Source organism: Gallus gallus, chromosome 11 (assembly GCF_016699485.2).
Source record: "Gallus gallus isolate bGalGal1 chromosome 11, bGalGal1.mat.broiler.GRCg7b, whole genome shotgun sequence".
Lineage (NCBI taxonomy): Eukaryota > Metazoa > Chordata > Aves > Galliformes > Phasianidae > Gallus > Gallus gallus.
Window position 1 is genome coordinate 13595777 of NC_052542.1, and position 26714 is coordinate 13622490.

Sequence of the window (26714 nt, forward strand, 5' to 3'; positions counted from 1 at the left end):
GAAAAATGACTGTACAAATATTGTATAAGAAATTGGTATACAAAACTATCTTCTACGCATATACCACTGAACTGCCACCTGCTACAAGCAATTAGCAGATCTGTGTTTTCAGTTAAAAAATGCTATCCTACCTACTCATTTTAATTAATTTGATTCATGTGCTTTCCTTTTGCATCTCCCTCATTCTCCATTATATTTACTCTTGATTGGCTGCAGCAGGACTAATGCCCATTTTATTTCTGGTTAATCTAATTAAGTAAAAACCTGGGATTGTGATGTCAGTACATTAGTAGAAGGAAGTAACGCTTCCTCTAGGAAGGATAGCAGTTCTGACCTTGCTGAGAAGCAGGTCATGATCTAACTGCAGGATGAAAATAAAGCGCGACAAACTGCAATAATAACACCACCTCATTCTCTGGTAACATAGTTTAAAGTGAGATTATGGCTTGTGGATTGCAGGTAAGAAAACATGACGTATTTATATTTGGTTATCTAACTGAAGAGAGCCTTGAAAATGGGGAGGTTAATTACAGCAAAAAAAAAAAAAAAGTACATTTTTAAAAATATTGACTGATTAAAAGCATTATTTTCTACTTTTACTAAAAAAATTCATCTCTCATAACAGTTTTTCTAACAGATGCATGTCTTAAGCTCAATTATTTACCAATGTGACGAACTGTATTTAACTTTAATGTACTTAGATTTGTGTTTTTTCATTCTGTGCTGATGAAACAACAGATACTTATGAATCTCACTGCATCTAACTGTTGTAGCTTGTTGGTTTCATTTTTCCCCCTTTGTAACTAAGAAATCTGGCTGCATCAGTAAACGAACAGAAAATGAGAATGAATCCCACTTAAACAACGAATTCCTTGAGGCATAAGTTCATGATTAAAAAAATTCAATGACTTTGCTTTACAGCTTTATAGGCTTCTTTATTATAAGAGGATGCTACTGTACTATTTAGCATGTGCCATGATACAAGTGCTTTTGTGAGCCTGTAAGGTATAGGCAGCATGTTGCTATGGTGATGTGGTGCTCAAACTGAGGCAATTCTTAATGTTCTGTTTATGAACCTTTCAGTAGACCTTACTTTCTTCAGACGTAGCAGAAAACAAAACATTCCTGTAATGATTTTGTTTTCAAAAAACTGTCTTAATAAGCACAATTATTAACCAAATAAAAGGTATTAAACCATGCTGTTGGAGTAGATGTAAGCAACTATCACTGTGCACACCTGTATGCTTCGAAATTTGTTTTTTTCAGTAGTTACATTACCACTGGCAAAGCTGTACAGCTGATACCAGCGTAACTGCCACTATCTCCTGCAAGATTAATAAGGCATAAACAAATTTGATTTGAAAACAGTCCCTCATCTGAGCTTCCATTTCACTGACTTCAGACAGGAGGAAAACAGTAACTAAAACAGACAAAATAGCAGCACTGACATGCTAGGTCGTGATCAACTGAGAGAATATTCTTGTAAGTTTAACTGGAAACATCGAGGCCTATTAATTTTGAGTACTTGCAGAATGCTTAGATTCTCATGCTGGCCGAACAACGTGCATTACCTTGTACTACAACCTTCTAGTTTTTTGCAATTTATGTCCATCTTATTTTATCCATAAGTGGATTAATGGACAATACAGAAGGTGGTAATTGATTATCTCATTGTGACTTGGAAATTTTGCAAGTAATGAGCTACTTCTGCTCCCTACAGTCCATTTTTTCCTGTACTTCTTAAGCACTCATCTCTCCTATGTCCAAAAAAGCAGGTGTTAACTTCATGGCTCACAATACTTTATGCCATCACTACCAAATTCACAGCTCTGTGCTGTCCATTAGCAAGCAAACAAGTGTTTGGTTCTGAAGTGTGTTTTGAAAAATGAAAGGCTGTTCAGCTGGTAGCAGAGCATTGTGCATGTGAAGTCTGACTTACAGTCTCAGCAAGAAGGCAGACTACCATCATTACATTAAAACTTTGCCTTCTCCTGAAGTAGCTGTCCACTTTGTTGCTAAATCAAATAATGTGGGAACATGCTGCTCCTGACTTGCTCATCTCAAAGTTAAGCTATTCATATTGCTTCTCCAAGTGTTTCTCTTGCTATTTTCTTCTTATAAGTGACTAATCTGTAACTTTGAGTATGTTTAAAATCCAAAGCAGGCTATGACTGTGCAGAGTATAGAGGAAGAGACAAAATGGTTTTCTTTCCTTTCTTTCTGTGCTAGACTGGAAGGCTTTTTTCTTTTTCTCCCATTGGAATGGCTCCATCTTCACTTAGCTATTTCCTTTTCAGATAAAAGATGAAGATAGTGGCTATAACAAAAACCTGTTCTGCATTCCTAAGCATTATGAAGAAGATATAGAAAGAGTCTTCATTCCTCATGGACTAATCCTGGACAGGTATGAGAATAATAAATAGTGGTGATATTGATGGCAATGACTAGTTTCCCTCCAAATGAAAAGACTGCTGCTCTATCTACCTAGCTATGCTCTGTAGTCCATAAGAGGTATGGAAACTCTGTCGCTCTAAAATTAAGTTCTACTCTGGAGCTTGATACAAGAGGAGTTTTATGGAGTGGACTCCTCTATAACATGAGTTAAGTTTTTGTTACCTCAAATATCTTTAAGCTTTCCATTTCCAAGTTATTAAGATATGACTTAAATCAACAGTACATCAAATAGAGTAGTTGTCATTTGGTGAACTCAACTGCATATATCTAACTACATTTCCAGGGTCTTAATGTGGTCACAGCTTTGTTATTTGAGGAAAAAAGACAAAAAAAAAAAAAAAACAACCAAACAAACAAAACAAACAAAAACACTTGGACATTGTTTAACAGGTGGACAAACAAACAAATATGATGTACAAAACACTTTACAGAAATTGGGGTTTGTTTTTTCTTCCAGGACAGAACGTTTGGCAAGAGATATCATGCAAGATATGGGAAGCCACCACATTGTTGCACTCTGTGTCCTTAAAGGAGGCTATAAGTTCTTTGCTGACTTGCTGGACCATATAAAAGCACTAAATCAAAATGGTGATAAGTCTGTGCCTATTACTGTGGATTTTGTTAGAATAAAAAGCTACTGTGTAAGTAAGCTTCTTTTGTTTGGAAAATTGATTCTCCCCATATGTTGCTATTCTGAATGCTAAATATTTATATGGAAGTTCCAAGAAAACTGAATTTATCATGTTTAGGTATTATCATGTTTAGGTATTATCATGTTTAGGTATTATCATGTTTAGGTATTATCATGTTTAGGTATTATCATGTTTAGGTATTATCATGTTTATCATGTACTGAAAAGCAGTTAATAAATAGATTTACTGATCTGCCCAATGATCAGAAGGATACTGTAAATTTAATGGAACTGGTGTATAGATAGACACTCCATGTGACAAAGTCAGGGTCAGGTCTTCAATGTCCTCCTCTCCAACCTGCTGTTTCCGTACAGGTTCTATTCTATTCTACTTCATATGGCAGCCTTTCTTAAGAGGGAGAGTGGAGAGGAGCTTAGCTTAGCATCAGAGATGTGCTTACTTTCTTTAGCTGCATTGTTTGTCATTCTTACAGAGATTTGTTTTTGAAATCCACGTGCTGGGGAAGGGGAAGCTTGCTGAACCAACCCTGGCTGGCCTGCGGCCAGTACTGAAAAGCAGTGCCTTACAGTATTTTCTCTATTTCGCCTTCTCCTTGATTTGAAGGCTTAAGTGAAGGCTTAAGCCCTGTGCACTGATAAAAATGTATCCCATGCTAAATACAACAGTTTACAATATATTATAAATATTTCATAAAATTCTAAAACAAATTGTCAGTAACAAAAATAGCTGCAAGCTATTTGGTGCCTATTCCTGGAACACGGATGTATTTTTTTGGTTCAGAAGTATTCTGTGCAAGCATGCCTGCGTTGATATTTCACGTCTTTGTCTTGTTCTCAACTGCTTAAAAGCTCTTTTACTGAAGAAGTGCTGTGTATCATTGCAAGTGCCATTTCACAGGTGAACGGCCAAAGCAGCACACATTTATATAAATGCAATGCAGTACTTTTGAGCATATTTTGTGTGAATCCCCCTTTCTCCTTCTAGAACGATTCACCTACACAGAAAATCAGTATTGTTGGAGAAGAACTGTCTGCGTTAAATGGGAAGGTATGAACAAGAAACCCCAGTTTTTAAGGAGAAGGAGGAGTTCTTATGTATCCTCCAGGAAGTCTACCCTTAAGATTTTTGTACTATATAAATACGCTTTAAGTGGCTATTTTAAAAAAAATAATAATAATTCACACTTTTAAACAGAGTAATTCCCAGTGATCTCAGTGGAAACTTAACATGATCAGCACTGAAATACTTGTAAAAGTCCTGTTCTATGGTTTTTTTTTTTTTCCCACAATCTACAGCAATGAACCATTTTAAACTGATCTATGCAATATATTCTCAGAATGTTCTTCCTATACACATGATACTATACAAGACCTGATAGTTTTTTCAATAGTTTATCCTTCTATACACAATTTCAGAAGGACTCCTAGGAAAGCAATAAAATCCAAGTATTTAAGTAATTCTAAGTAGCTAAGTGACAAGCTCCTTTGAAAACTGATTACAACTTACATGTAAGTGAAGTTTGTAATACAAACATTTTTGGACTGTTTAATTTGCTGAAGCACTTCATGTAAATACTTTTCTTTCCTTCCCTATGTGATTCTTTTTCTAGAATGTGTTAGTAGTAGAGGTGAGTAAAGATCTCTTTTATTTTTCTGGGGGGGAGGCGGGGGGGGAAGTGTTGCTCTGCCTACTTTGTGAGGTTAATATTAATTACATTTAAAACAACACTTAATCACGTTAGCTAAAGCATGCATATCATCTAAATGCGTTGCCAGAGCTGCTGTTGTTTCTGCTTTACATTAATATACTGAAAAGATGCTTTTTCTTTCAGACTTTAATGATTTTTTTGTTTGTTTGTTTCTTTGAGGATATTATTGAGACTGGTAGAACAATGAAGGCACTGCTTTCAAAACTGAAGGACAAGGAACCAAAGATGATAAGAGTAGTAAGGTACAATCACATGGTTATTTATTAATTTGGGGTAATAAGATATAGGAAAATCACTCGTGAATAATCAGTATATGCACAAACATATTCATTGTTAAATAAGTTTCATGGCCTTTTTTCTTAGTCTGTAAAGTCTGATGGATTCTGTTTATGTTCAAAAGAAAACAGCTCTTTCCATAGGTTCCCTAACACCTTCTCAGCTGCCTCAATACTAGAATGATAACAAGAATTATTGTGTCCCCCCCCCCCAATATCCATCCTTAATCATCTGAGTTTGTAAAATCTAAGAGTTTGTCAGCAATTACAAAATGGCTTCAAGAGGCATTCTAGACCTGCTTTTGCGTGGTATCTGAAAGGAATTATGTGGGAAAATCCACATAGACCTGTTTCTTGGGTCTAATGTACCAGTTATGCTCCCTGCAGCAACCTTCCAGGTTCCCAGCCTCTTCAGAAGTGCACAGGAAAATAAAGGATGGATATGACTTTGTGGCAGGAATTGGAGTAACAAATCACAGCTTGTATTTGTTTCTATTTTCTCTCCCCTAAAATCTTTAAATGCTGCTTGAATTCCCTCATCTATCAGTACTACCCTACTTTGCTGATACACATAGCTATATGGAGGGCAGAACAAAAGATTTGCATTACAGAATTGAAAAGAATTAAATGTAAAGCAATAAATACCATTTGGACTTTTTGAATGATCCTAGATTCAAGCCTTCATTTATTTCTCTATTATAAGGCTGAAAACTACTTCTACATCTGTTAAAATAGAACAATAAAACTATTTTAACTGCATTACCATAGAAGCTTATTGGGGAAGGGCGGGAGAAGCAAAGAACAGAGATTGGAGTATGACGTTTTAAAAATCTTAACATTCTCTCCTCTTTATTACAGCTTGCTCATTAAAATGACAAACCAAAGTCCAGGTTACAGACCAGACTGTAAGTAATACATTTGGTTGTCCAAAATAAAATTTCATTTCATGCATATTAAAACTAGTATGTAAGTTTCAGGAAGGCCAAAAGAAATAGGGAGAAAATAGATAAAAGCTTTAAAACTTACAATCAGGACTGCTTCATGAGGAGGTTTTAAGTGTATTCCAAGAAAAAAATACATATAACATTAACTGATAAAGATGGCATAGATTCTAATCTCTATCATCAATTTTCAGCTGATTCTTAAGTGTTAAGCATTCTAAGTACCTTGAAAGCAAGATGAAATATTTCTTAGTATTACTCCTAAACAGATGAGCCATATGTTGAATGCAAAGTGTGTATCTAAAAGATATTTCTACTTGTGGTTTGTGTTTGTTTTACAGACATAGGCTTTGAAATTCCAGATAAGTTTGTGGTTGGATATGCTCTTGACTATAATGAATACTTCAGAGATCTGAATGTAAGTACATACGAATGTACCTTGACTGTTACATGCTTGTTAGTTACCTGTGGTAACAGTAACGAATATTACCTTATGGTAGGTGCTTCTGGACAACTAATAAAACTTCAAATTTGACTAGACACTTTCATGAAAAGGGCAAAAATATTAATATGACCAGATGATAACTTAAATGCAGGACTACTAGTCCATGCCTTACCTTTCTATGAATCTGCTTCACAAGCCTAGCAGCTCAGCCTTGCCATACAGTAGCCTGAATCCTCCAGGATGGTTGGCAGCATACAGTCTGCACACTGCATCTAAAAAGAAATTAATCTGTAATTTGGTTTTGATTTCATATTTCTTTGTGAAATTCTATGCTGTTTCTCTCTAGTAAAATGTTCAAAACTGGCAGTAGACTGGACTATGTATGTAGGTGTTTCCTATGCTGCAGAACCTGTCCATCAGGACCTCATCTGCATTGTAGACATACTTAGACCCTGAGAGTAAGAGATTTTCTTCTCCCCTCCCCAGTTTTCAAAAGCATTTTCATAAATCTGTTTAGATGGAAAAGTGTCTCACTTGAAAGTCCTTAACATGACAAACCAGTTCTGCAATAGACACATAGTGAGATATTGTACAACAGTGTAAAGGACGCTTCACAGCTAGCATAATTAAACTCAACTTGCAAAATATTGCATTCTAGTTCTAACAGGAGAATGCAAGTAGGCATATAACTTAAAATAATCTTTATATTACCTTTGAAGGTTAAGTTTGACTAAAGTTGTACTTTATTTTATTTTTTATTTTTTTAGCACATTTGCATTCTCAAAGAGAAAGCCAAAGAGAAATACAAAATCTGATATCATGAGTCTTCTGGAATAGCAGCTCACTGGCCTATACTATACGTGTGAATAAGTGGTCTACTAGTCATGCTCAGTCCACTGAAGCACTACACTGAAGAACGAATGTATTTTTAAAGACACACTTCTGTATGGCTTTCTTCTATAATTTTGTGAAACAGCTTAAGGATCAACGACACCTGGTGTTTCAGTGGCACGGGAACAGAACATAGGTCATAAACTTGGTATTGCCTTCCACTGGAACAACACGGATACAGAAAGGATGTGCATGTAAATATGTCTGAGTTTTTATTTACTATAAGAAATAACATGTGCATTGTACATAAGCTACTATTTTAAGTATTTAAACGTATGCATAAGTAGTTGAATAGGCTAAATAACAGTGAAAAAAGTAATCATCCACATAATTAGAGTGAATTAGTACTCATCATCCCCAGTGACACGGACTGTGGGGGGAGTCTGGGGTTTTATTTGCTTTGGTTCAGGTGTTGCTCTTGCTGCTGTGCTACATCTTCCCTGAGCTGCGGTGAGCTAAGGACGTTAATTACTAAACTTAAATTAGCCACGTTTGTTCCGTGCCTTGGGGAAGCGCTGCGCCGTAGGCAATCAGAGCTCCCCGCGTGCAGCCCGCTGCCCCGCCCCGCCCCCAGCAGCAGCCGCCCCTTACCCCGCCCGGCGCAGCGCCCCGCCCCGGGCACCGCCTTTCCCCTGAGGGGGCGGGGCCTGGGGCGCTGTGTTTGGGGAGCAATACCATGCCGCTCCGGGACTTTCTGCGTTTCCCAGCGGTTCGCTGGCACCTAGCGCTACCCTTCCCCGCTTGGTGGCATGCGGGAAGGCTGCGGTCGCTCGTCCGCTCCCCTGGGCTGCTCCGTGCCTGCCCGGCTGAAGCCTCTCCTCAGCGGCCCCCTCAGCGCCACGCGCCCCTGGGGGGGAAGCGGGAAGGCCGCGTGCCACCTGCGAGCCCCGCCTTGCTCCCGCGGCCTGCCAATCAGAATGCGGATCCCGGCGAGCTCGCGTGCTGATTGGAGGAAGCGGTCGTCAGTCTGCAAGGGAGCGTGGTGAGAGGCAAGGGGAAAGGCCGCGCTCGCGTCGTGGGTGGTAAAGATGGCGGCAGCGGAGCGGCAGAACGGGTGGGAAAGGTAGCGCTCCTCCCGGCTCGGGTAAACCACGGCTCGAAGGACGGCGGCCGCGGGCTGGAAGGAAGAATGGGGCCGGCCGCCGCCTTCCTGGGCCTGCTGCAGGGGAAGGCGGCGCCGCGTGCGTTCTCCGCCGGGTACAGGCCGCGGTGGGGCCTGCTCATCTCGGCCTCGGGAGCAGCGGGACGAAGGCAGCGCGCTGGGGGCCGGGCCGCGGCCGTCACCTTCTGTGCCCCGCTGCGTCCCCTCGGGCCGCGTACAGCGCGGGGCGTCGCAGCTCTTGTTCCGTTTCCTTCTAGAGAGAGTATAAAAGGGAAAGCGAAACTCCGCTTGAGGGAGTGCGATGTTGGGGACAAGTTCTCCCATCTGCCTCTGCGCAAGGCCTCGGTGCTGCTGCCGCTGCTGCTGCGGGACGGGGCGCTGTGCCTGCTGCTCACCGTCCGCTCCATGCAGGTGCGTGCGGCCGGGCACCGAGGGGCTGCTCCGGAGCGAGGCCGGGGCCTGGGAGTCGGTGTGGCAGCGAGAGACGATTTCCGGCTCTGAGGTGTTAAAGCAGAACGTGTAGCATGAATTACGTGGTGTTATACAAGCGCGTAAATGAGCATTTCTAATAGTGAGGGCCTATGGATTAGTTGTGTATAGGCCTAGTCTGAGTAAAACCAAACACGTTCCTGTATGGCTCTTGACAAGGCTCGTTTCTTTGATCTGCAGAAACCTCTTATCACAGTGTCTATTATCACAGTATCATCAGGCCCAGGGTGGTTCTGTAACATGAGCTGTACGAGGTGAAACAAACTCATTATGTGTAACAGTAGTACTCTTTTTAATTCCAGCTGAGAAGATCACCTGGGGAGGTGTGTTTTCCAGGAGGTAAAAGGGAAGAAATAGACAAAGATGAAATTGATACTGCTCTCCGAGAAGCCAAAGAAGAAGTGGGACTGCAGCCAGAGAAGGTGGAAGTCATCTGTAGGCTTGTGCCTGGAATTGATAAAGTAAGCAATAAATTCTGTCAGTCGGTGCATCGTTAGAAAGCAAGTAATTTCCTTTTATATAGTTGATGATGGCCTTTTCAAACCTGTAACTGTAAATAATCACACGTTCTTAAAGTACACAGCCTGTGCTGCCAGCAGAGTGAGGGGAGGAGATTCTTTTTCTCCTTTTGGGGGTTTGTGAGACCACATGTGAAGCCCGCTTAGGGAGTATCAGGAAGACACTGATAAATTGGTGAGAGTCTAGGAGAGAGCCAGGCAGATGCTGAGTGGGCTGGAGAACGTGAAATAGGAGTAGAGGCTGAGAGAAGAAGGTTTGCTCAGCTTGTAGTGGGGATCTCATTGCCATCTTCAAGTACCTCCTGAGTGGTTATAGAGAAGATGATGCTAGACTTGTCTTGACACAATGGACACAAGCAGCAACAGGTGATCAGGTACAAAGAAAACATTCTTCACCATGTGGTTAGCCAAGCAGTGGAATAGGTTGCCCGGGTTGTTTTAGGAGACAGGCAGAATTTATCCAGGCACAGCCCTGAGCAACATGATGTAACCTCAAAGTTATCTGATTCAACAGCATGCTCAGAGCAGGATTAATTGAGATTGAAAGGGACCTCTGGAGGCTATGTAGACTGATTTTGTATGGAAATAGTATCATGTGGGACCAGTTTTCCAATAGAGGGGAAATTGATTCAAAAGTCTTGATTTTTGTTCTTCAGGTAAGTTTCTCTTCTTATTAATGCTCCAAGGATCTGTTTCTGTTAGCTGCTTACTTTCAATAATGTGCTCCTCACATTTGAAAAAATATTAAAATTGCATTGCAAAATGCTTCATTTAATTTTAATACAAATAAGAAGAAAGAATGATGGTATACTGTTTAGACAAGCTACCATTTTAATAGATTGTGCCTGCCTTTGAAAGAAGGGATGAACGTAAACAACCAGTTCCAAAAAAAGTGTGTATATTTTCTAGTTAAGACTGTTTCCTGCGCTCCTTTTGTAACATCTGAAATGTTTTTAAAATAAAGGAATTTCTTTTGCTTGGTACAAGCTTAGTGTTTGTTTTCTGTCATTTTTTTTCTTCTTGTTGTTCTTCTAGATGAATCATTTGGTAACACCAGTTGTAGGATTTATAGAGGATACGTTCCAGGCCTCTCCTAATCCAGATGAAGTGAGCGATGTTTTTGTTGTGCCATTGGAGTACTTTCTCAAGCCTTTAAATTACGTGGCCTTGCCGTATAAAAATAAAGGTTACTTAAGCTGGATGCACTGCTTTACATATGATGACCACGAACATAAAAAATCATTCAAGATATGGGGACTTACTGCACATTTTGCTGTATTTCTTGCTATTGTAATTTTTAGGACGAAACCCACCTTTGAAGTTCATTATGATCTTGACAACTTAATTACGTCTGCTGAGAATGATTTTTTGAACTTATATGCATCCATAAGTGAAAGAAAGAAGAGTAGTCTATAACAAACTGGTCTGACGGTCTGTGAAGGAGAAAAAAGGTTAGGGTTTGTGTTCTTTGTATCAATTACTTGATTGAATTCATATTTGCATTCCTGCTGAATTGGAAAACTTTTTAATAAAACCAAGTTGTCAAACACTAACTAGATTTATAAATGCTATCTGTTTTCGAGTTACCAAAAGCACACAGTGTTTTTTTTAATGAACTTATCATACAGATTTAGAAGGTCAGGTTCAATTTCTGCCTTTGTTTTGTGTGATTCAAGACTGACTTTCTGCGTCTTTCTTGTTTTTCTTTTAATGAAATAAAACTTCTGATTTTTGCCTGTTGGAAATAGAACACAAAAACTTTTTGGGATCCATCCACATCTCACCATAGGACATATAGCATATCTTCAATGCATATGCTATTGTTTGCATCTTTAACCACTTGAAAAAATGCGTAATAAAAATATAAAAGGTGGTAAGTGCTTTCACAGTTTATTTTGTTTTGCTTGGGGTTGTGGAGGGAGGGAAGGAGGAGGAGGTTTAATGAGTTTTATTACTCTTGCCCTATTTAATATTTCTCCTTGAATTTCTCTAGGCCATGGAGAGCTTAGTGTACATGTAGTGGCACTGAAGTTTACTGTTCAGCATCATTAACATCATTCTCTCGGCTTCAGCAGTCGTTTGAAGGAGAGAAAAGTGGCATTCAGCATTCCTGAAATCACAGTGCTCATCTGTGATTGAGTCTGTACCAGGAGCCCTGGCATTCTTTGCACTGTGAATCCTTATTTGCTCCCCGCTGGTGAACTAGGAGCTTATTTATAGTGGTCACAACATTGTTGGCAAATGGTTAGTTTTTTAAAAGTGAATTTGGCTGCATTTGAGCTGCAGTTGGGAAATTAACTGGTTGCCAGTCTATAAATTGCAGATCTTTGAGCAACAGGGATGAAACTCCTGGAGAAGCAGTAGCTGCGTTTCAAAAGAACAGTTTTTATTTGTCACTATTAAACAGTTGTGAAATTGTTGAAGCATTTATAAAAAACAGTGCAACTTTAAGCACTTAATCATATTTGTACCTTTGGAGGTTTCTCTCGGTTCTATGCAGTGTATGCAGGAACAGAAACTAATTAAAATGAGAACATTGTTAGCTAATATAGGGCAAACCAATTGGACCTTTGATTAGGAAACAGGTAGTGTGAGCCATAATTACTGAGTTAGCATCCTCCTCTCAGCAGAAGTATTTTCTTTCATTTCTTAATGAAATCTGACGCAGAAATTGTACAAATGGTACAGATTCAAACTGCAGTTTGTTTTTATTTCTCTTAAATGTTAATGTGTGGAGCTGTAAGAACAAGAACAACACTTAGAGCTGTTAGCCCTGTAGGTATTGAGTCAAATCAACCATTTGAACTAATAGAAAAATGGGGTTCATAGAGGTCCACACACAGATCAGTCTTCGAATGATCTGCTCTAAAGCCACTAGAACTTAATGCTTTACATCCTACATAATTTTACTGACATTAATTTTGAAATTTGGGAAGCTTCTTTAACTGAAAAAATTCTTCAGACAACCATCTGGCATCTGAGTGCCCAAACACCCCCTTCGAGCACAAAAACAATAGAAGGAAACAATTGCCTGCACTACAGCTGCAATTCTGCAAGTTTCACAGTAACTAATGGGAGATTGTTTCTTTGGGCAATCTTTAGATACAACTGCCACAGTTCTTGAGGCAGAAATGAGGAAGATTCCGCCCTACGCAGTTCTCATACCTAATGCATGACCTGTTCTTACTCCCTTTCCTGCCTTCAAGGGGGAAGGAGAGGAGTGTGCCCCACTCAGCAGAGCATCATGAAGCCTGGTGATTCCCGTTTTTCCCAGAATGCCACTACCTGTGTGCAGGAACTGAAAGCATGTTTCCCTCATCATGGATAAGTGCTCTGTTTAGTTGGACAGCACGTCAAAGGGGAGTTTACAGCTCTTCTGCACTTTGTATTTGTGAGGGAGAGTATGACTATACGTTGTATGAGATCAAACTTGTAAAGAAGTGCTTTCCTGGGGGAGATGGATCTTTCCCTGTGCCTGGTGCTGCAGGGAAGATGCGTAAACTGAAATGTTCTGAGAATTTCCTATTAGAATGCACTCTGCCCTTTGAATTAGTTCACAGCCTGTGTCAATTAATTCTCCATTGTATTGTAATTAAAATTCTAAGCATCTAAAAAAGGGCCTGCCTTTTATTCTATGGAGCAGATACCTTGCAGTTTAACACTGAACGTTACAGTGCTTAAGTTCTCTATCAAGTCTGTCTTTAGAGTCATGTAATAAAGCCCTTACCAAGAACTGGGTGTCCCGTTGTTCTCTCTTGTATCATAGCTGAAAATTATTAAAGTAGACATGTATTTTATTTTGAACATAGTGATTTAAAGGACCCCTTTATTTTGAGTAATTGATTGCAAAGGCATCTGTCCTGTGTAAGTACAGTATGTTAATAATATAGCTTCCAATCTGAAAAGGTGCTTTATATTTATTTACCCTCTGCGTTTATTCTCATGAACTAATCAGTAAGGTCTTTACTCAACTGAAAAAAAGCTATTGAATATATGTTCCAGAGTACACTCTCTAATTATGGGTAAGCAATGCTAACGTGACAGTAAAATGAGTACAAAGGCTTAGATCACATCAAGAAAATTACTGACATAAAGCTAACTAAAAATAAGTAGCATACAGTTTAATGTGAGTTGTTAGTCACTCTCTTAGTTAAGGTGCAGTGATTCAGCATTGAACATTTCTATATTTTTGAGTGCTCAAGTAATCAGGCTTTTGGTATTTCGCTTTCATGTGAAAATTTGCCATGCATCTGTATTGGATGTGCAAATTAGTATTTAACAATTGTAATAAAGAACATCTAGTGAAAATAGCTTTAGAAGGGCTATAAACTGGGTGACAGTGGTTTTGTGTCAGAGAAACAAAACATTTCATTTCAAGAAGATGTGTGTATGCAGTTTGATTTAAATGCCTGTCACTGTTGCATGGCTGGAGTTCATGCAGGGTTAAGGCTCTTACAGTGAGATCAGAATGAAAATATCCAAGAAAGGAGATAATTTATATTCGGCCTATGCCTAAGTCAGATAAGCAATGAAAATTTGGAGATGGTTTTGTCTTCCAAGCACAGGCTCATGTGAGTGCTTACATGCCAATGTGTGTGATGTACCTACTGAGATTTTTTTAGTAGGTTGCCATAGTGATGCAGCTTTCAAAACAGTACGTGTTGAACAAACCTCCCGTTAAAAAAAAATAAAGAAATATCATAAAAAGGGTCAATAGGTAATTCCTTCTTCCCTCCAGCCCTACCACTGCCAAAATCTAATCTAAGAAATAAGAAAAGCAGAAAAAGGAATCACATTTGTTTCTGATTCCTTGCAGAAGCTGCACTTCTGTAGCCAGAATGTTCCCTTAGTGCATGAGATTCTGAGTTGCAACTCAGATTTCTTTCTTTATTGACAACTAAATAGTAAAATAAATGCTTTATGTTTGTAATTATATTTCCTGTACCATACAGTTGTCCGTTCCTTTGTACTTCAGATGTAGGTTAGGTTCTGCTTGTTTAAGTGGGCTAGAAAGGAAAATATCTATGTAATAATGACACACTAATGGAGAATAATCATCCAGTTTGTCAGAACCTGCTGAAGGGGAACGGTTGTTCACTAGTAAGCAAGAGACTCATTTTTTTGGACATGCTTACTTCTTCTAAGGGGTCACTGAATTCAGAGTGAGCATGTCCAGCTGTGACCATTCACTGACAGATGTCTGTGAAATCTTAGTAGAAATCTTGCTACTAAGATGCTAAGTCATGGCCTGAACCAGTGACTGAGCACCTGGTGGGAAGGCAGGGCCAACCCAGGGGAGCTCAGGTGCATGCAATGCATCTGAGTGACCAGAAGGAGTAGAGTCAGGATCCACCCCTTCCCAGACCTCATTTAAGGGTTGGCAGTGGAGGTGAGGGCATCTCTTGCTGGAGATCCCTGCCTACGTGATGCCTTCTAAAGGTAAGCAGCTCTTTTCCTTCATTTCTGTATCTGTGGCTGCTTGCATTTGGGTTTGTTCTCGTTTGCTGTAGCCAAAGATTTTGCCACCCTGCTATTATCGTCCCATTATAGCATTGCATACATCTTTCTTCATCTCCAGTCTATTATAAACCACAGTTGGACATACGGTATTAAAGATACACCTCTATATTTCATCTTACAGCTGCTGCTGTGTTTGTCTGCTAGCCCAATGGCTTTAAAATATTTGCATGAGGAGCTGGCATCCCCCTTTATGCCTATAGTAAAACCAGAACTAATGGCAACAAACATGGGAACTGCTCATCAGAGGAAAGCTAAATTTGCCTCTGCTATCATCATGATCTTCCAGAGTCTCTGTAAGAGTCTGCTACCAGCTTGTTGAAATGAAAATGAATTATCTTAGACAGAAAGCTCGATATATGTTGCAAGGATTAAGGATATAGGGACGTAAATCTACATTCAAATAGATTTGTAATAGAACCTAATGCCTATAGGATAGGACTTGACAAGCCAGACATTTAAATACTGTTTATTTCATTCTCCCTTTTAAAGAAAATGAATGGAAGAGTTTCTGGTAATTTAATTGCAGCTGGTCTGTATTTGGCATAAATCACAATAATTTCATTGACTGAGGCACAGCTGTACCAAATTACATGCTCGGGACTTTAGTTTGTACTGCATATCTACTTTAACTGATAATGTATATTATCACAATTATATTTTATCTTGTAACTTTCATTATTTTCTCTCTTAACATTGGCATAATAATCCTGTTTGTTTAGAATATTGAAGTAGTTGTTTTTAAAGTATAAGGGTGACGTTCTAAATCTAATAACAATGTATTTTTAGATATCTACAGTACTGATTCACTGATATTTATGGGAACTGAACTGAATAAAATGGGAGCATTGTATTTCAGTGCCAGCTTTCATGCTAAAAATGGAAGCTGTATAGAATTCACTGTTTACTTTTGTCTACTAATCAATAAATTGGAGGTAGAGTAACTAATGAATTAATAACAAATGTAAACAAGGGTGGGAAATTGGGACTACTGTTATCAGAAAGGAAGTTATGTTAAACACCTGGTATCAAATTGTTCCTTACTTCAGTAATTCTCTACCATCACCAGGCACAAAATGGCTAAAAGGCAGCAAACCTTACTGAATGAGAGCTTGTAACAGGCTTGTGAAAGCCTGCTAACCTGGACAAAGGTAAAGGCTGCAAAAAGATGGAGAAAAAGAGAGATCATTTGGAGGGAAGAGCTCAGGAGTTCTGTGACTTAGGAACAGGATCCACCTGGTGAAGGGAAACAGCAAAGCACTGGCCTAGCTATGATTAGATTTCCCTTCCAATAAGGGAAAAAGACTTGAAAAAAAAAGAATTTGAAGATGCTAATGGCAGGAGAGCAATGTGTGTCTGCAGAAAAGGGACGAGCAGCCAGCATTGCATGCGCACCACGAGAGGGTGCCACCTCCCAGGTGCTGCACAGCAAGCCTAGCTTAGGCTGGCCAGGTAAGCCTCGCTTCGGAGAGGGCAGAACAACGGCCTTAGATGGGCTCTTGTGGTCTGCAGGCAGCCAGGAATGGGACTATTCAAACAGTGTGATTTAAAGCTGTCTGGAACAGGACTGTGTATGTTTATCTCCTCAGCAGCACGACTGACAACATACACCTGCCTTATTGGGTTGCTCACATTATGACATTGGGAACAGCATCAACACCATTTGCTAAATAGTTCTGGAATATGTTCTAACATGCTAGAAAGAACTGTTCTCTTCCACTTCATTCAGATGAAGGGTACAGCAATGGCTGAGCTAGGCAGACATGTAGATAAGCCTGGATTTGTGCTTTTCCTCCAGACTGAATAGCAGATCTCTAATATCCATAGCCTACCTTCCTCGTAATGTCTTATTACTGCATTATAAGGCTGTTTAGCGAAGGCATGGAAATGGATAATTGATTTTTTCCTAAGCCCTAGTAATGAACAATAAAGTGTACTCAACTAAGAAAAAATGTTTCTATCAAGCAGGAAAAAAATCTGTTTGGTCTGAAAACTGTCTTCCAAATACATTCCTGTTATTTAAAATTGTAATACTGATTTTAATTATTCAAATTTGCTGTCGTGCTCTCTAGCTGTGACTAAAGATAACTGATTACCACACTACTTTATGTACTACATTGCTCTGAAATTAGGACCATCAGTCAAAATACTAGAGCAAAGCCTTATTGAATAGGGTCGTTAGATTCTTCCCAGATAGTTTACAAGCTATATTATTAGACTTTAACAAAATATGTGTAACTGTGTATTTGATGTCTTCTCTCCAGGCTGTGAATATCCTGCCATTAAAACACCAAACTTGTTTATTTTCCTATGGCTTGATGAAAAATCATCTAATTCCCAAGCTTGTTTTCTCTCATCTTTTGTTTGTTGTGGCTTCAACCTTCTAAATGAAATCCTATTTACAAGCTGGGTTTCTGAAGTTTAATTTCCACGGTGACTGCATCCCTTTCAGGCCCATGTGAGCACTCAGAGACCCTGCTAAGATATGAGCACGTTTCTGTTGAACACTGGAGAAGTTTTGCTCTTGAACCTTGCTCATTGAGAAATGTTAACTTAGGAACGATTGGTGTCAGAAGAGCTCCTCAGTGATGTCTGCAGAGGCAGAAATGCAGCTGTGTACATTCTGTTGGCCATTTTGCGCTTGGCAACTGCGCAGCCCACAGCCTGCATTTTGTAAATATTTCATTTACTTATTAAACATTCAGGCTAATTAAGCAGGACAGATAGACGGTTCACAGTTTCATACAGGGGGCAGTCATAACGGTTCCCAGAGCTGTTTTGCAGAGCTTGGGATCTAAGGATGTTTCAGTCACATTTAGGTGCTGTGAGTCAGATCTGCAGCTGGTGGAAATTAGTGCAGTTGGAGAGATGCTGATGGTTGTCTACTGTGTGAAGTTGTCCATTAGAAAAGTAAGCATGCTAAATTGTAGCTTTATCCAATATAAAAATGTGCTTTGTTCAACAGCTTGAAAAGGTTTTGCTTGCTTTCAATGAGACTGATGAGATAAGTAGGACCAGAGCTTTTACTGAATTGGAAATCCAAATGAGTGCCTGTCAGAACGGGACCCTCTACATTTGAGCAGAAGTCAGCCTTTCAGCCAGCAGCACTCAGCCTCCTGGGCCACCTCGCAGAGGAACACTGAATTCCCTCACACCCTCCTGGGCAGCACAACTAATCGTTTTTGCAATTTCTCATAACATTTCTGGAATTCTTCAGAAGAGTCATCAGTCTTTCACTTCTGCTCTACATAATTAAACTTCCTCGAGCCTGAATTCCTTCAGTGTAGCACTTTCTGTTGACTTTTAGGTGTATGTGTCTGAAAACAACACACTGAGTCCTTAGGTTTTGAGTTTTCACTGTACTACAGTGGGGTGATGCACCTTAAAAACAGTCAGAACGTATGTCTGTTCTCCAACAGTGAGGGTTGCATCTTAAGTAAATGCTTAGTCCATCCTGGTCAAAATAGGTCTTTGTCATACATTTGATGCTGCTTTCAGAATCAGGAAAAAATGGTGATGGTGCAGAATCTGTCAGGTGCTCTGTTAAGACTATGGCATGTACCTTTGTGTCTGCTGTGTTATTTCTCTCCTGTCTCCCATTGTATGCCTTATTCACCCAGGCTCTGTTTATCACTGTTAGGGCACGCCTTTTCTGACAGATAAATACACAGCAGGTAAAAGATGGACCACAGAAATAGATGCTCTCAAACATTAAAAAAAGCCACTGTTTACAGATGATAGTAGATGGATGCTCTCTGTTCATTATATTGCATTTAGTGCCTCAACTTGTTGTAAGCTCAACAACTTTCTCACAAGGAACCCTTCATTTTTATGTTTTCTTCCGTTTTTGTGCTTTGAAGGTGGTATTGGAACAGTTATTCCTTTACAAAGCAACATTACATTCCTTTGTAGTGAAGGCAATTAAAGCTTAGTTCTGACCTGAGCTTTCCTTAGATATGTCAATTATTCCAGAGTTCATACAGCTTTGGTGAATGGAGGTATCTAACTTAAGTGGCTATGCTGTGTATTTATAAAAGAGCCTGCATTACCCAAACCTGCTAATTTAAAGAAAAATCTTAGACTATCATATTTGACTGTGCTAGTTCTACTGGCAGGCAGGTTGTGTAGTGTGTATTTATTCACAAACTGCCTTTATTTCTTTTAACTTCAGTGGCACTAAAAGGCAATTCTGGAAAGGTGACCTAATGGGCTGGTCTGGTGGGTACAGTGGGGAGGAGGAAAAGGAAGGTGACAATGACTTGGCCTGAGTTCCTGCACTGTAAGCAGCAGCAGCACTCCCGCTACGATTCTATTGGAGATGCTCAGGAGAAATGAGCAGTATATGTGGTTCCACATTATCATCATTGTCCAGCTAGCAGGGGAGGAGGAAAGGGAATGGGTGTGTAAGGGGGAATTCATTTGCACATCTACTCAAAATGCTTTGTGCTGAGGTAAAGATGATGTGGAGGACACGAGCTGCTGCTGCATACAGATATGTTTGTTTAGTTAATTGAGTTGTCATGGCAACTACTTCATCTTAACTGCCACAGTGTATAGCTTGTCACTGGCACCTGATGACTCTAAACAAACCATTATACGTCCAACAAAATCGGCAAACTCTGCTTGGCTGGGTTACAATTTAAAGAGTGTTCTTTTGATGCCCCCCAGAACACACAGACAAAATCTGACTGACTTTTTAAGAGCAAATGGTCACAGCTTTGCACTGGTAGCAATTTTTTTGGCTCATTCAGAAGAGCTCCCACGTCATCTTGTAACTCGGGAAATAGGAAACAACACAGTTGTCCAAAACCTACAAAATAAATCAGTCTTAAGAGAATGATGGTGCTCAGATGAATCTCTGAGTACATAATACAGCAGACTGCTCAGGGTTAAATATGCTGAAATCTGAACATAGAACAGTTTAAAATTGAGTCAGGACCTGAATTTCTGGTGGAGAACCAACCCTGGCCAAGTGGTGTTCTGTCACAACCCTCTGCTTCCTCTCTCTGTTAGCTGGAAGCAGAAAGGGGAAAACAGCTCACAGCAGGAACCTCACACCTTTGCTTGTGCTCAGCTTGGCACACAGACTGACAGATATTTAAGAGAAGCTCTTGGGAATGAGCAGCAAGCTGCTGAGGAAGGGTAAGTGGGAATGCCAAAGTGCTGGAGACTGTCTCCATGAGTTGCAGATTGATTTATAGTTTGTCAGTTCCTGACAGATTGTCTCCCATAACTCTTTGTGGACTAATCTGTGTACTCTTCCTACCCAGCTGTGAGATAAAATGTATTAGGCTAATTGAAAAGAGCTTTACCTTGCAAATGGAGGGTTGTGGAAGTGCAAAATCTGCTACAGGAGCTTAGAGGATAGGAAGTAACTCAGCAAGGCATGACATCGACCACATACATAAATCAATGAGCAGAGAGCTGCAAGGTGTGACCTACAGGTTGTTCTAAGCTCTGTCACTGACAAGCAGCATGTACAAGTTGTGTAGGTGGTGATCCCGAGGTCATCAACACTGGATAATGTATTGCAAGTCCTGCACAAGAACTTCCCTCTTAGATAGCACTGTCCAAAACAGAGCAGATTGTGAAGCATGTCCTGTAACTCCGTCAAGAAGCACAAACATTAAGGGTAGAGATACGCTGTTATTTAGGCTGGGCTGACCCTCTCAGAAGGTCTTTTTCCTGATAAGGGAATCTCCTGTTCTCCATGCTGACAAAGAAACCTATCTCCCACCTGAGATAACAGGAGCAGAAAAATCAGAACCCAGCAGAAACCTATTCCGAATGTTCTTGCCTACAGAACCTTAGACCACTGAATTTTCATCCTGCTATTCTAAAACTTATTTCCTGCCCTAAAGGAATGTTTTATTTATATAGGACCTACATTTTCAGAAGTGACTCACTAACATTTTTTTGAGAAAATTCACGTGGCTTTCCCTTTTGATGTACTTGCTTCCCATGAAGTGATACCTGATTCTTTTGCTCAGGTGCAGTGCCTGCCCTCCTCACTCCTTCATGTTTCCATCCATGCTTCACTCTCAAAATGGAGCAAGTTCAACCTCCCCCCAGCATCCTGTTAGCATTTATTGCCATAAGAGAAAAATCTTACAGCACTGTTTGGAGCAATATTCATCTCTTATGATCCGAGCTAATACTTGTGTATAGGTTCTTGTCTTTTAATTTGATTAGCATAACAGCAGCTTCATCGTTTCTCAGCTGGAAGAACTTGGAAGTAATTTAGGGCTTCTGCCATCCTCCCGCCAAGGGGGTAACTCCAAGGTGACTAAAGGTTTGGCATCTTAGAAAAATTCCTTCTTTCATGGTCTTTTGGGACTACATGTGCAAATCCCATTGATTTCAAGGACTCTGAGGACCTTGGATGACGTTCAGCAGCACTAAGTCTGATGCTGCAGCTTAACCAAGATAAGATCGATATTTGGTTCTGATTTTAGTAACTCAATCCTTTCTCCCCATTGTAAAGCCAACCTACATCAGCTGTACCTGGGATTCCAGATACTACTCAGCGTCTCTGCATTTAAAGATGGATGCTGGCTGGTTACCCACCATGAGAGGACACTGCTCAGCTCATAGCTAAAATATCAAGCAGAAAAATTTGTGTATTTTTCTTACACAACAAAAGAAGGAAGAGCTTTTCTCTTTGATATTACAAAACACTTCCCGAGAGATCTCAATTTCCTTCATTCTAACGTCACTCTCTACATTAACCCTTCCTGGCTTTTATTTTTTACCTGCAAATGTAGACAGTATTTTGAATTCTCACTTTAAAAGAGTAAGACAAATGGCTGCACTTGTGCCATCCACCTGCCACGAGCTAAAGCTTCCAGGGAAAATACCTTTCCATCAAATCTTCTAAGCCCTTTAACAACAGGAGCAATGAAGGACCATTTATCTCAGTTGTAACCTTGCTATGCAAGGCTTACATTAATTCTGTCTCCTGAAAATCATCTTTGTCTAACAATTAGTTGATTGATGTAGAAAAGCGCAGTGGAAATTAAGCCTGTACTTCTTCAAAGCCCCTAGGAAACAGAATGGCACAGTCAGTCCTCTTCTGGGGGCAACAGCAAAGCAGCCCCATTTCAGACTACAATACTTGTTCAGAGGTCGTCCTGAACTATGAAATATCGCCACAGATGCAATAAATTATAAAGCTAGAGCACTTATTCTAGTAGCAATACAAACACTGGGAACAGTGCGCTTGCTGATAGAACAAGCGTACCTAAAGTAGTTCACTGGTATGCTTAACTTTAGTCTAAAGCATCGCTTCCCGAGGTAGGAAAGGCGTTATGATTTTTCAGACTTGATTCTCACCTTTCTAATGTATTGGTTTTCCTGAAAAGTTAATCGAAGAAGCTGCTTTGCCTCCCAAGGCAGGCATCTGCCTTTCGGCTGTGCTGCGGGTTAGCCCTGGCAGGCAGCGAAGTCCCACAGCCGCTCGCTTACTCCCCCACACCGCGACTGGGAGAAAAACAGAAGGGCAAAACTGGGAAAACACGTGGGCTGAGATAAAGGCGGTTCAGTAAGTGAAGCAAAGCTGTGCATACAAGCAAAGCAAAAGGAGGAATTTATTCAGCACCCCCCAGCAGCAGGTAGATGTTCAGCCGCTTTCCTGGAAAGCAGGCCATCAGTTATAACCCCAAACATTCTCCTCTGCTCTCTTTCCCGAAGCTCTCATTGCAGAGCACACACCATACCACACGAGGCATCCCTTTGGTCAGGGTGGCTGTGCTGGCCGTGCCCCCAGCAGCTCCTTGAGCACCCAGCTCCTTGCTGGCCATGCAGCCTGCAAAACAGAAAGGCCTTGGCACTGCAAACACTGCTCGTCCTGAACCAAAACATCCGTGCCTTATCAGTGCTGTTTGGCCACAGACCCAAAACACAGCACCACACCAGAGACAGTAAAGAAAATTAACTCCAACCCAGGTAAAACCAGCACAGGCTGGAGACCCTGCTTGCAAACTCACATGCTTTCATGCAGTGATTGCCTGTTCCGAGTGGAGTCTAACCCAGCAGCTTTGCAGCAGGCAGTCCCGTTAACATGAACAGCACTCAAAGCAAACCAATCTCCCAACAAGCTGGGGATGAGGGCTTTTTAGGGTTTTTTTGCTGTTGTTTTTGGGTGTTGCTTTTTTTTTCCCCAGTATCACCTGATAGAGAATAGAAAAGAGTGATATGCTTATGGAACTCAGGAAAACAGATAATTAATAGCCTGATAACACGCTCCAAAGAAGGCAGAACTGTGCTGAAGAGCATCCTGTTCCTCACTTCAAAGGCCCATCAGAGAGGGCACAACTGAAGTGGTACTGAAAGCTGCATCATGAGGCTGTGGGGTGAAGAGTTCTTTGTGTTGTAAGCCCAACAGAAACTGTGCTGTGAATTAGTATTATGCCTTCAGGTCTAAATCCAAGCCAGAAGCACCACTGCTTCCAGAGCAGCAACGCTTACATCCTGTGCCACTGGACTGTAACTTCAGAAATACACAGCTCAGCTTAGTAAACCTAACAGCTCAATTCTGTTGTGGATTGCTTTGTTTTATTTCGTTTTCAGCATACTCAGGAGGCACCTGTATTATATGTATAAGTACTTAGTGAGGAAAAAAAGCACAGCTCACAAAACCATTCAGTAGACTGCAGTTTGTTGAAGAAAACTCCATTCAGAAACACAATGCATTATTAGATGCAATCAGTCTGGAAGACAACAATCACAGCCAGATGCTCCTGACGATACCATAACCGAGGATATCACCTCCTTACATCCAGTACAACAGCTGGATATCCTTTTCAAACGTAATCTCAGGATGGTTGAATTCTCATCCTTCTGTGCACTTCAGCTCTGTTGTACACTTCAGAGACATTTTTTCACGAGCTTCTAACAAGTTTCTTGGATTCCATAATTACTGAGCCCGAACTGAGTCAAAATGCCAAGTGTGATTACTCTTCCTCAGTGCCTGGAGCCACACAAAATAAGTGCATAATGCACTGTGTGCATCCCCAGAGAGCTAAGTGGACAGCTACTGACCACAGTACTTTAAAGAGCAGGTCTAACAGCTGCAATGACTTTTAGCTATGAATTACCTTAAAGAATAAAGTCTGAACAATGTCCTGAATGCATCTGGTATTCCCAGATGGTATTGTAATATCCTGAAAAAATCTAATGCTACTGAGCATTTGAGCAGTACTACACGTGAGCTGTGTCTATGACTGGTCATTATTCATGTGGGGTAAATAAACAGGGAAGTAAGTCATACAGAGCTGAAATGATGGAGCCAGGACAGGACAGCCAGTCCACTCACATTCTGAGCGATGCTTCTAGGCAGTGACAGTCCTAATGTACCCTTCTCCCTTAACCTTGCTCATGGTGATTTACCATCCCTCTTTCACTAGTTGCACAGACAGCAGGGGAAGAGACCAATTTTTCCCTGCACCGAGTACTCAGTTAGTCAAGCAAATGGATAGTATGGCTCTAAAAAAAGTAGTCATAAATGAAGTTTTGTTAAAACTTCACAATCAACAATAATGCGATCAATTTATTTAATTTCTATTGTATCTATCACTGAATTATCTGAACACAATTTCTGCACAAGACAAGTGAAAAAATCATGAAGAAATGAAAGTCGGTGTGGCCACAAAGTAAGTCACATTAGCATACCTTGGCCTTGCCAGATCCTCTGTGACCATTTTGTTTTCATGTCCTTTTTAATTTAAAATGCAATTCCTGATGAATCCGAGGAGCTTAAAGCTGCTTCTGTCTACTGAAGGAAAAGGTACAGTTCTTTTCAGTGACTACAGACAGAATTGCTTCTTCTGCCTTTATGATTCATACATAGCTGCACCAGCAAGAAAAAGCCCCTGGCCAATATAAAATAAAATAGTTATCTCAGTGTGAATAAACATTAGGAAACAGAGGTCTCCCTTGGTTGCAAAAAGCAGACAAAGAAATAAATCTAACATGCTATATTCTTAGAGGCTCCTTTGCAAACATCTTTGTTAATACAGTCAGTGCAAGGATACAGGGAAAAAAAAGTCAATGAAGCCATTTTCCTATTAATAAGAGATGTTGTGGACTACAGGTTGTAACAGCAGCTGAAATAGGTATTCAGAACATGCTCTCAAAGCATAAAACATGAGATGCATCTTCTGTCAAGCAAGATGGATGCTTCACAGTGTGCAATGCTGTAAGGAGAAGATGTTGAATAAGATGGAAAAATGAAGAGAGTCCTGAGGATTTGGTTTTTATCCCTGCACTAAACAGGCTTTTTTTTTTAACAGAAGACTGTAAAGAAAGCAATATTTTAGAACACAACATAAAGACTGCACAATTTTTGCAGTAAAACAGACACACACACAAAAAAAAGCCCCACTCTTACTGTTCTTATAAGAAAAGGCATCACTCATCTTAAAAATGTTTTTGCTCCTTTATAATTTGAAAGAAAATGTAATTTGATTTATGTCTCAGTGAAAACTACAGTATTCTCCATGCTGGAGGTTTGGTTCTGCCATCTGTACATTACTTCCTCTGAGCAAAGCGATGAGCCATTATTCAGGGTCTTAACAAAACCAAACCTTGCACTGAGCTACTGCAGTTTTTGATTGATTTCCACGTGGTCTGTGTTTCCAGTAACAAACATTTCTTTACCTGTCTTAGTCTAAAAGTATAGTAGATCTGCAATTAGATTTCCCCTGAAGGGCAGCTCCCCTCCATGAAATCCAGGCATGAATGCTCAGAGCAGTGTCTGTGGTGAAGGTTTGTCTCTGACACAGTCACACTCAGGACCTTTCGTTGAATAGATGATTATGTTCTGAAAATACAGGATTGGAATCAATGAGAACTATTGATGGTAACTGTCAGTGTTCCTCCACAAGTATGCTGTTCCATTTCCCTGTGTTTTCTAAACACCATTTTAACAGTCACTATTGCAAAGAATGACAGCACTTGACCAGCAGGTAAGGATGGCGATCAAAGAACTCTTAATTGCTTTTTGTTCAGCATTGCTGCAAAAATATGAGTTCTATGTTCCCTCAGTTGCCACAACCAACGAGGGCAAGTCCTGCTTCTGTCCTGAGCAAGACATTCCAACTGTGGAATAGCCATCCATCCTTCAAGCATACTGACTGGCAAGCAGAATAGGATTAAATAACTCAGGATAAACTACAGTCCAAGCGACACAGCTTTAAATCATTAGTCAGGGTCAATCAAAACACTCCCAAGTAATCAGCACATAGTGGGACTACACTAGCAGGTAAATCACTGCAAAATAAATGCCATCTCAATGTCCAAATTCACTTGGGGATGTTTCAGCCCCACAGAGTGATGTCAGCTGTCCCACAGCCTTGGATCGCTTGGGATGCCACTCAGCTGACATGTACTACCCATCTTACTTTCCCACTGCACTTCACCATCTGAGTGTAATAAATGTAATAAGATGCCAGCTGAGTGAATTATCAGGAATCAAATGCATGCTATTCTTTATTCAACTGCTGCCTGCCTGGCCATGCATTCAAATGGCCAGATCTAAAGCGATAGAACTTTGTATTCCTTTTTACAGCACCAAATTAGCTGCTTATAGCAAACAGGGAGGGGAATATTGATGCCATTACCAGGGGAGCAAGGGAAGAAAAAAAATGCTTCCTGACCTTTAAAGTAGCGAGATGCCTCCACACGCTGCTCAGAGCAAAGGGGATGGCATCATTCTCATACGTC

At 40.4% G+C, this 26714-nt stretch overlaps 2 protein-coding genes across 4 annotated transcripts; both read left to right on the plus strand.

Annotated features, from left to right (window-relative positions):
* Positions 1–313: 313 nt before the first annotated feature.
* Positions 314–7686, plus strand: LOC769866 (hypoxanthine-guanine phosphoribosyltransferase-like). The gene is made up of 9 exons (XM_003641927.6): positions 314–459; positions 2298–2404; positions 2912–3095; positions 4092–4154; positions 4717–4734; positions 4975–5057; positions 5949–5995; positions 6373–6449; positions 7244–7686. The coding sequence occupies exons 1-9, from the start codon at positions 442–444 to the stop codon at positions 7289–7291; spliced, it is 645 nt and encodes a 214-aa protein (XP_003641975.1). The 5' UTR covers positions 314–441; the 3' UTR covers positions 7292–7686.
* A 669-nt stretch (positions 7687–8355) lies between these two features.
* On the plus strand, positions 8356–11358 carry NUDT7 (nudix hydrolase 7). 3 transcript variants are annotated; one of them, NM_001252066.3, is made up of 4 exons: positions 8356–8430; positions 8727–8880; positions 9261–9419; positions 10512–11349. In NM_001252066.3, the coding sequence occupies exons 1-4, from the start codon at positions 8396–8398 to the stop codon at positions 10890–10892; spliced, it is 729 nt and encodes a 242-aa protein (NP_001238995.3). In that variant the 5' UTR covers positions 8356–8395; the 3' UTR covers positions 10893–11349. The 3 variants fall into 3 exon arrangements, 2 of the variants coding, with proteins under 2 accessions (NP_001238995.3, XP_015147995.3); XM_015292509.4 differs by having other exon boundaries at positions 8356–8880; NR_073539.4 differs by lacking the exon at positions 8727–8880 and having other exon boundaries at positions 8370–8430; positions 10512–11358.
* Positions 11359–26714: the final 15356 nt, after the last annotated feature.

What these genes read in the sequence shown, in the direction of transcription:
- LOC769866 (XM_003641927.6), top strand. An exon ending in CATGGACTAATCCTGGACAG is followed by an intron (nt 2,405 to 2,911) that starts GTATGAGAATAA and finishes TTTTTCTTCCAG; the next exon opens with GACAGAACGTTTGGCAAGAG. An exon ending in AATACTTCAGAGATCTGAAT is followed by an intron (nt 6,450 to 7,243) that starts GTAAGTACATAC and finishes TTATTTTTTTAG; the next exon opens with CACATTTGCATTCTCAAAGA.
- NUDT7 (XM_015292509.4), top strand. Translation starts at nt 8,497, where the DNA reads ATGGGGCCGGCCGCCGCCTTCCTGGGCCTGCTGCAGGGGAAGGCGGCG. An exon ending in TCACCGTCCGCTCCATGCAG is followed by an intron (nt 8,881 to 9,260) that starts GTGCGTGCGGCC and finishes TTTTAATTCCAG; the next exon opens with CTGAGAAGATCACCTGGGGA. An exon ending in TTGTGCCTGGAATTGATAAA is followed by an intron (nt 9,420 to 10,511) that starts GTAAGCAATAAA and finishes TTGTTCTTCTAG; the next exon opens with ATGAATCATTTGGTAACACC.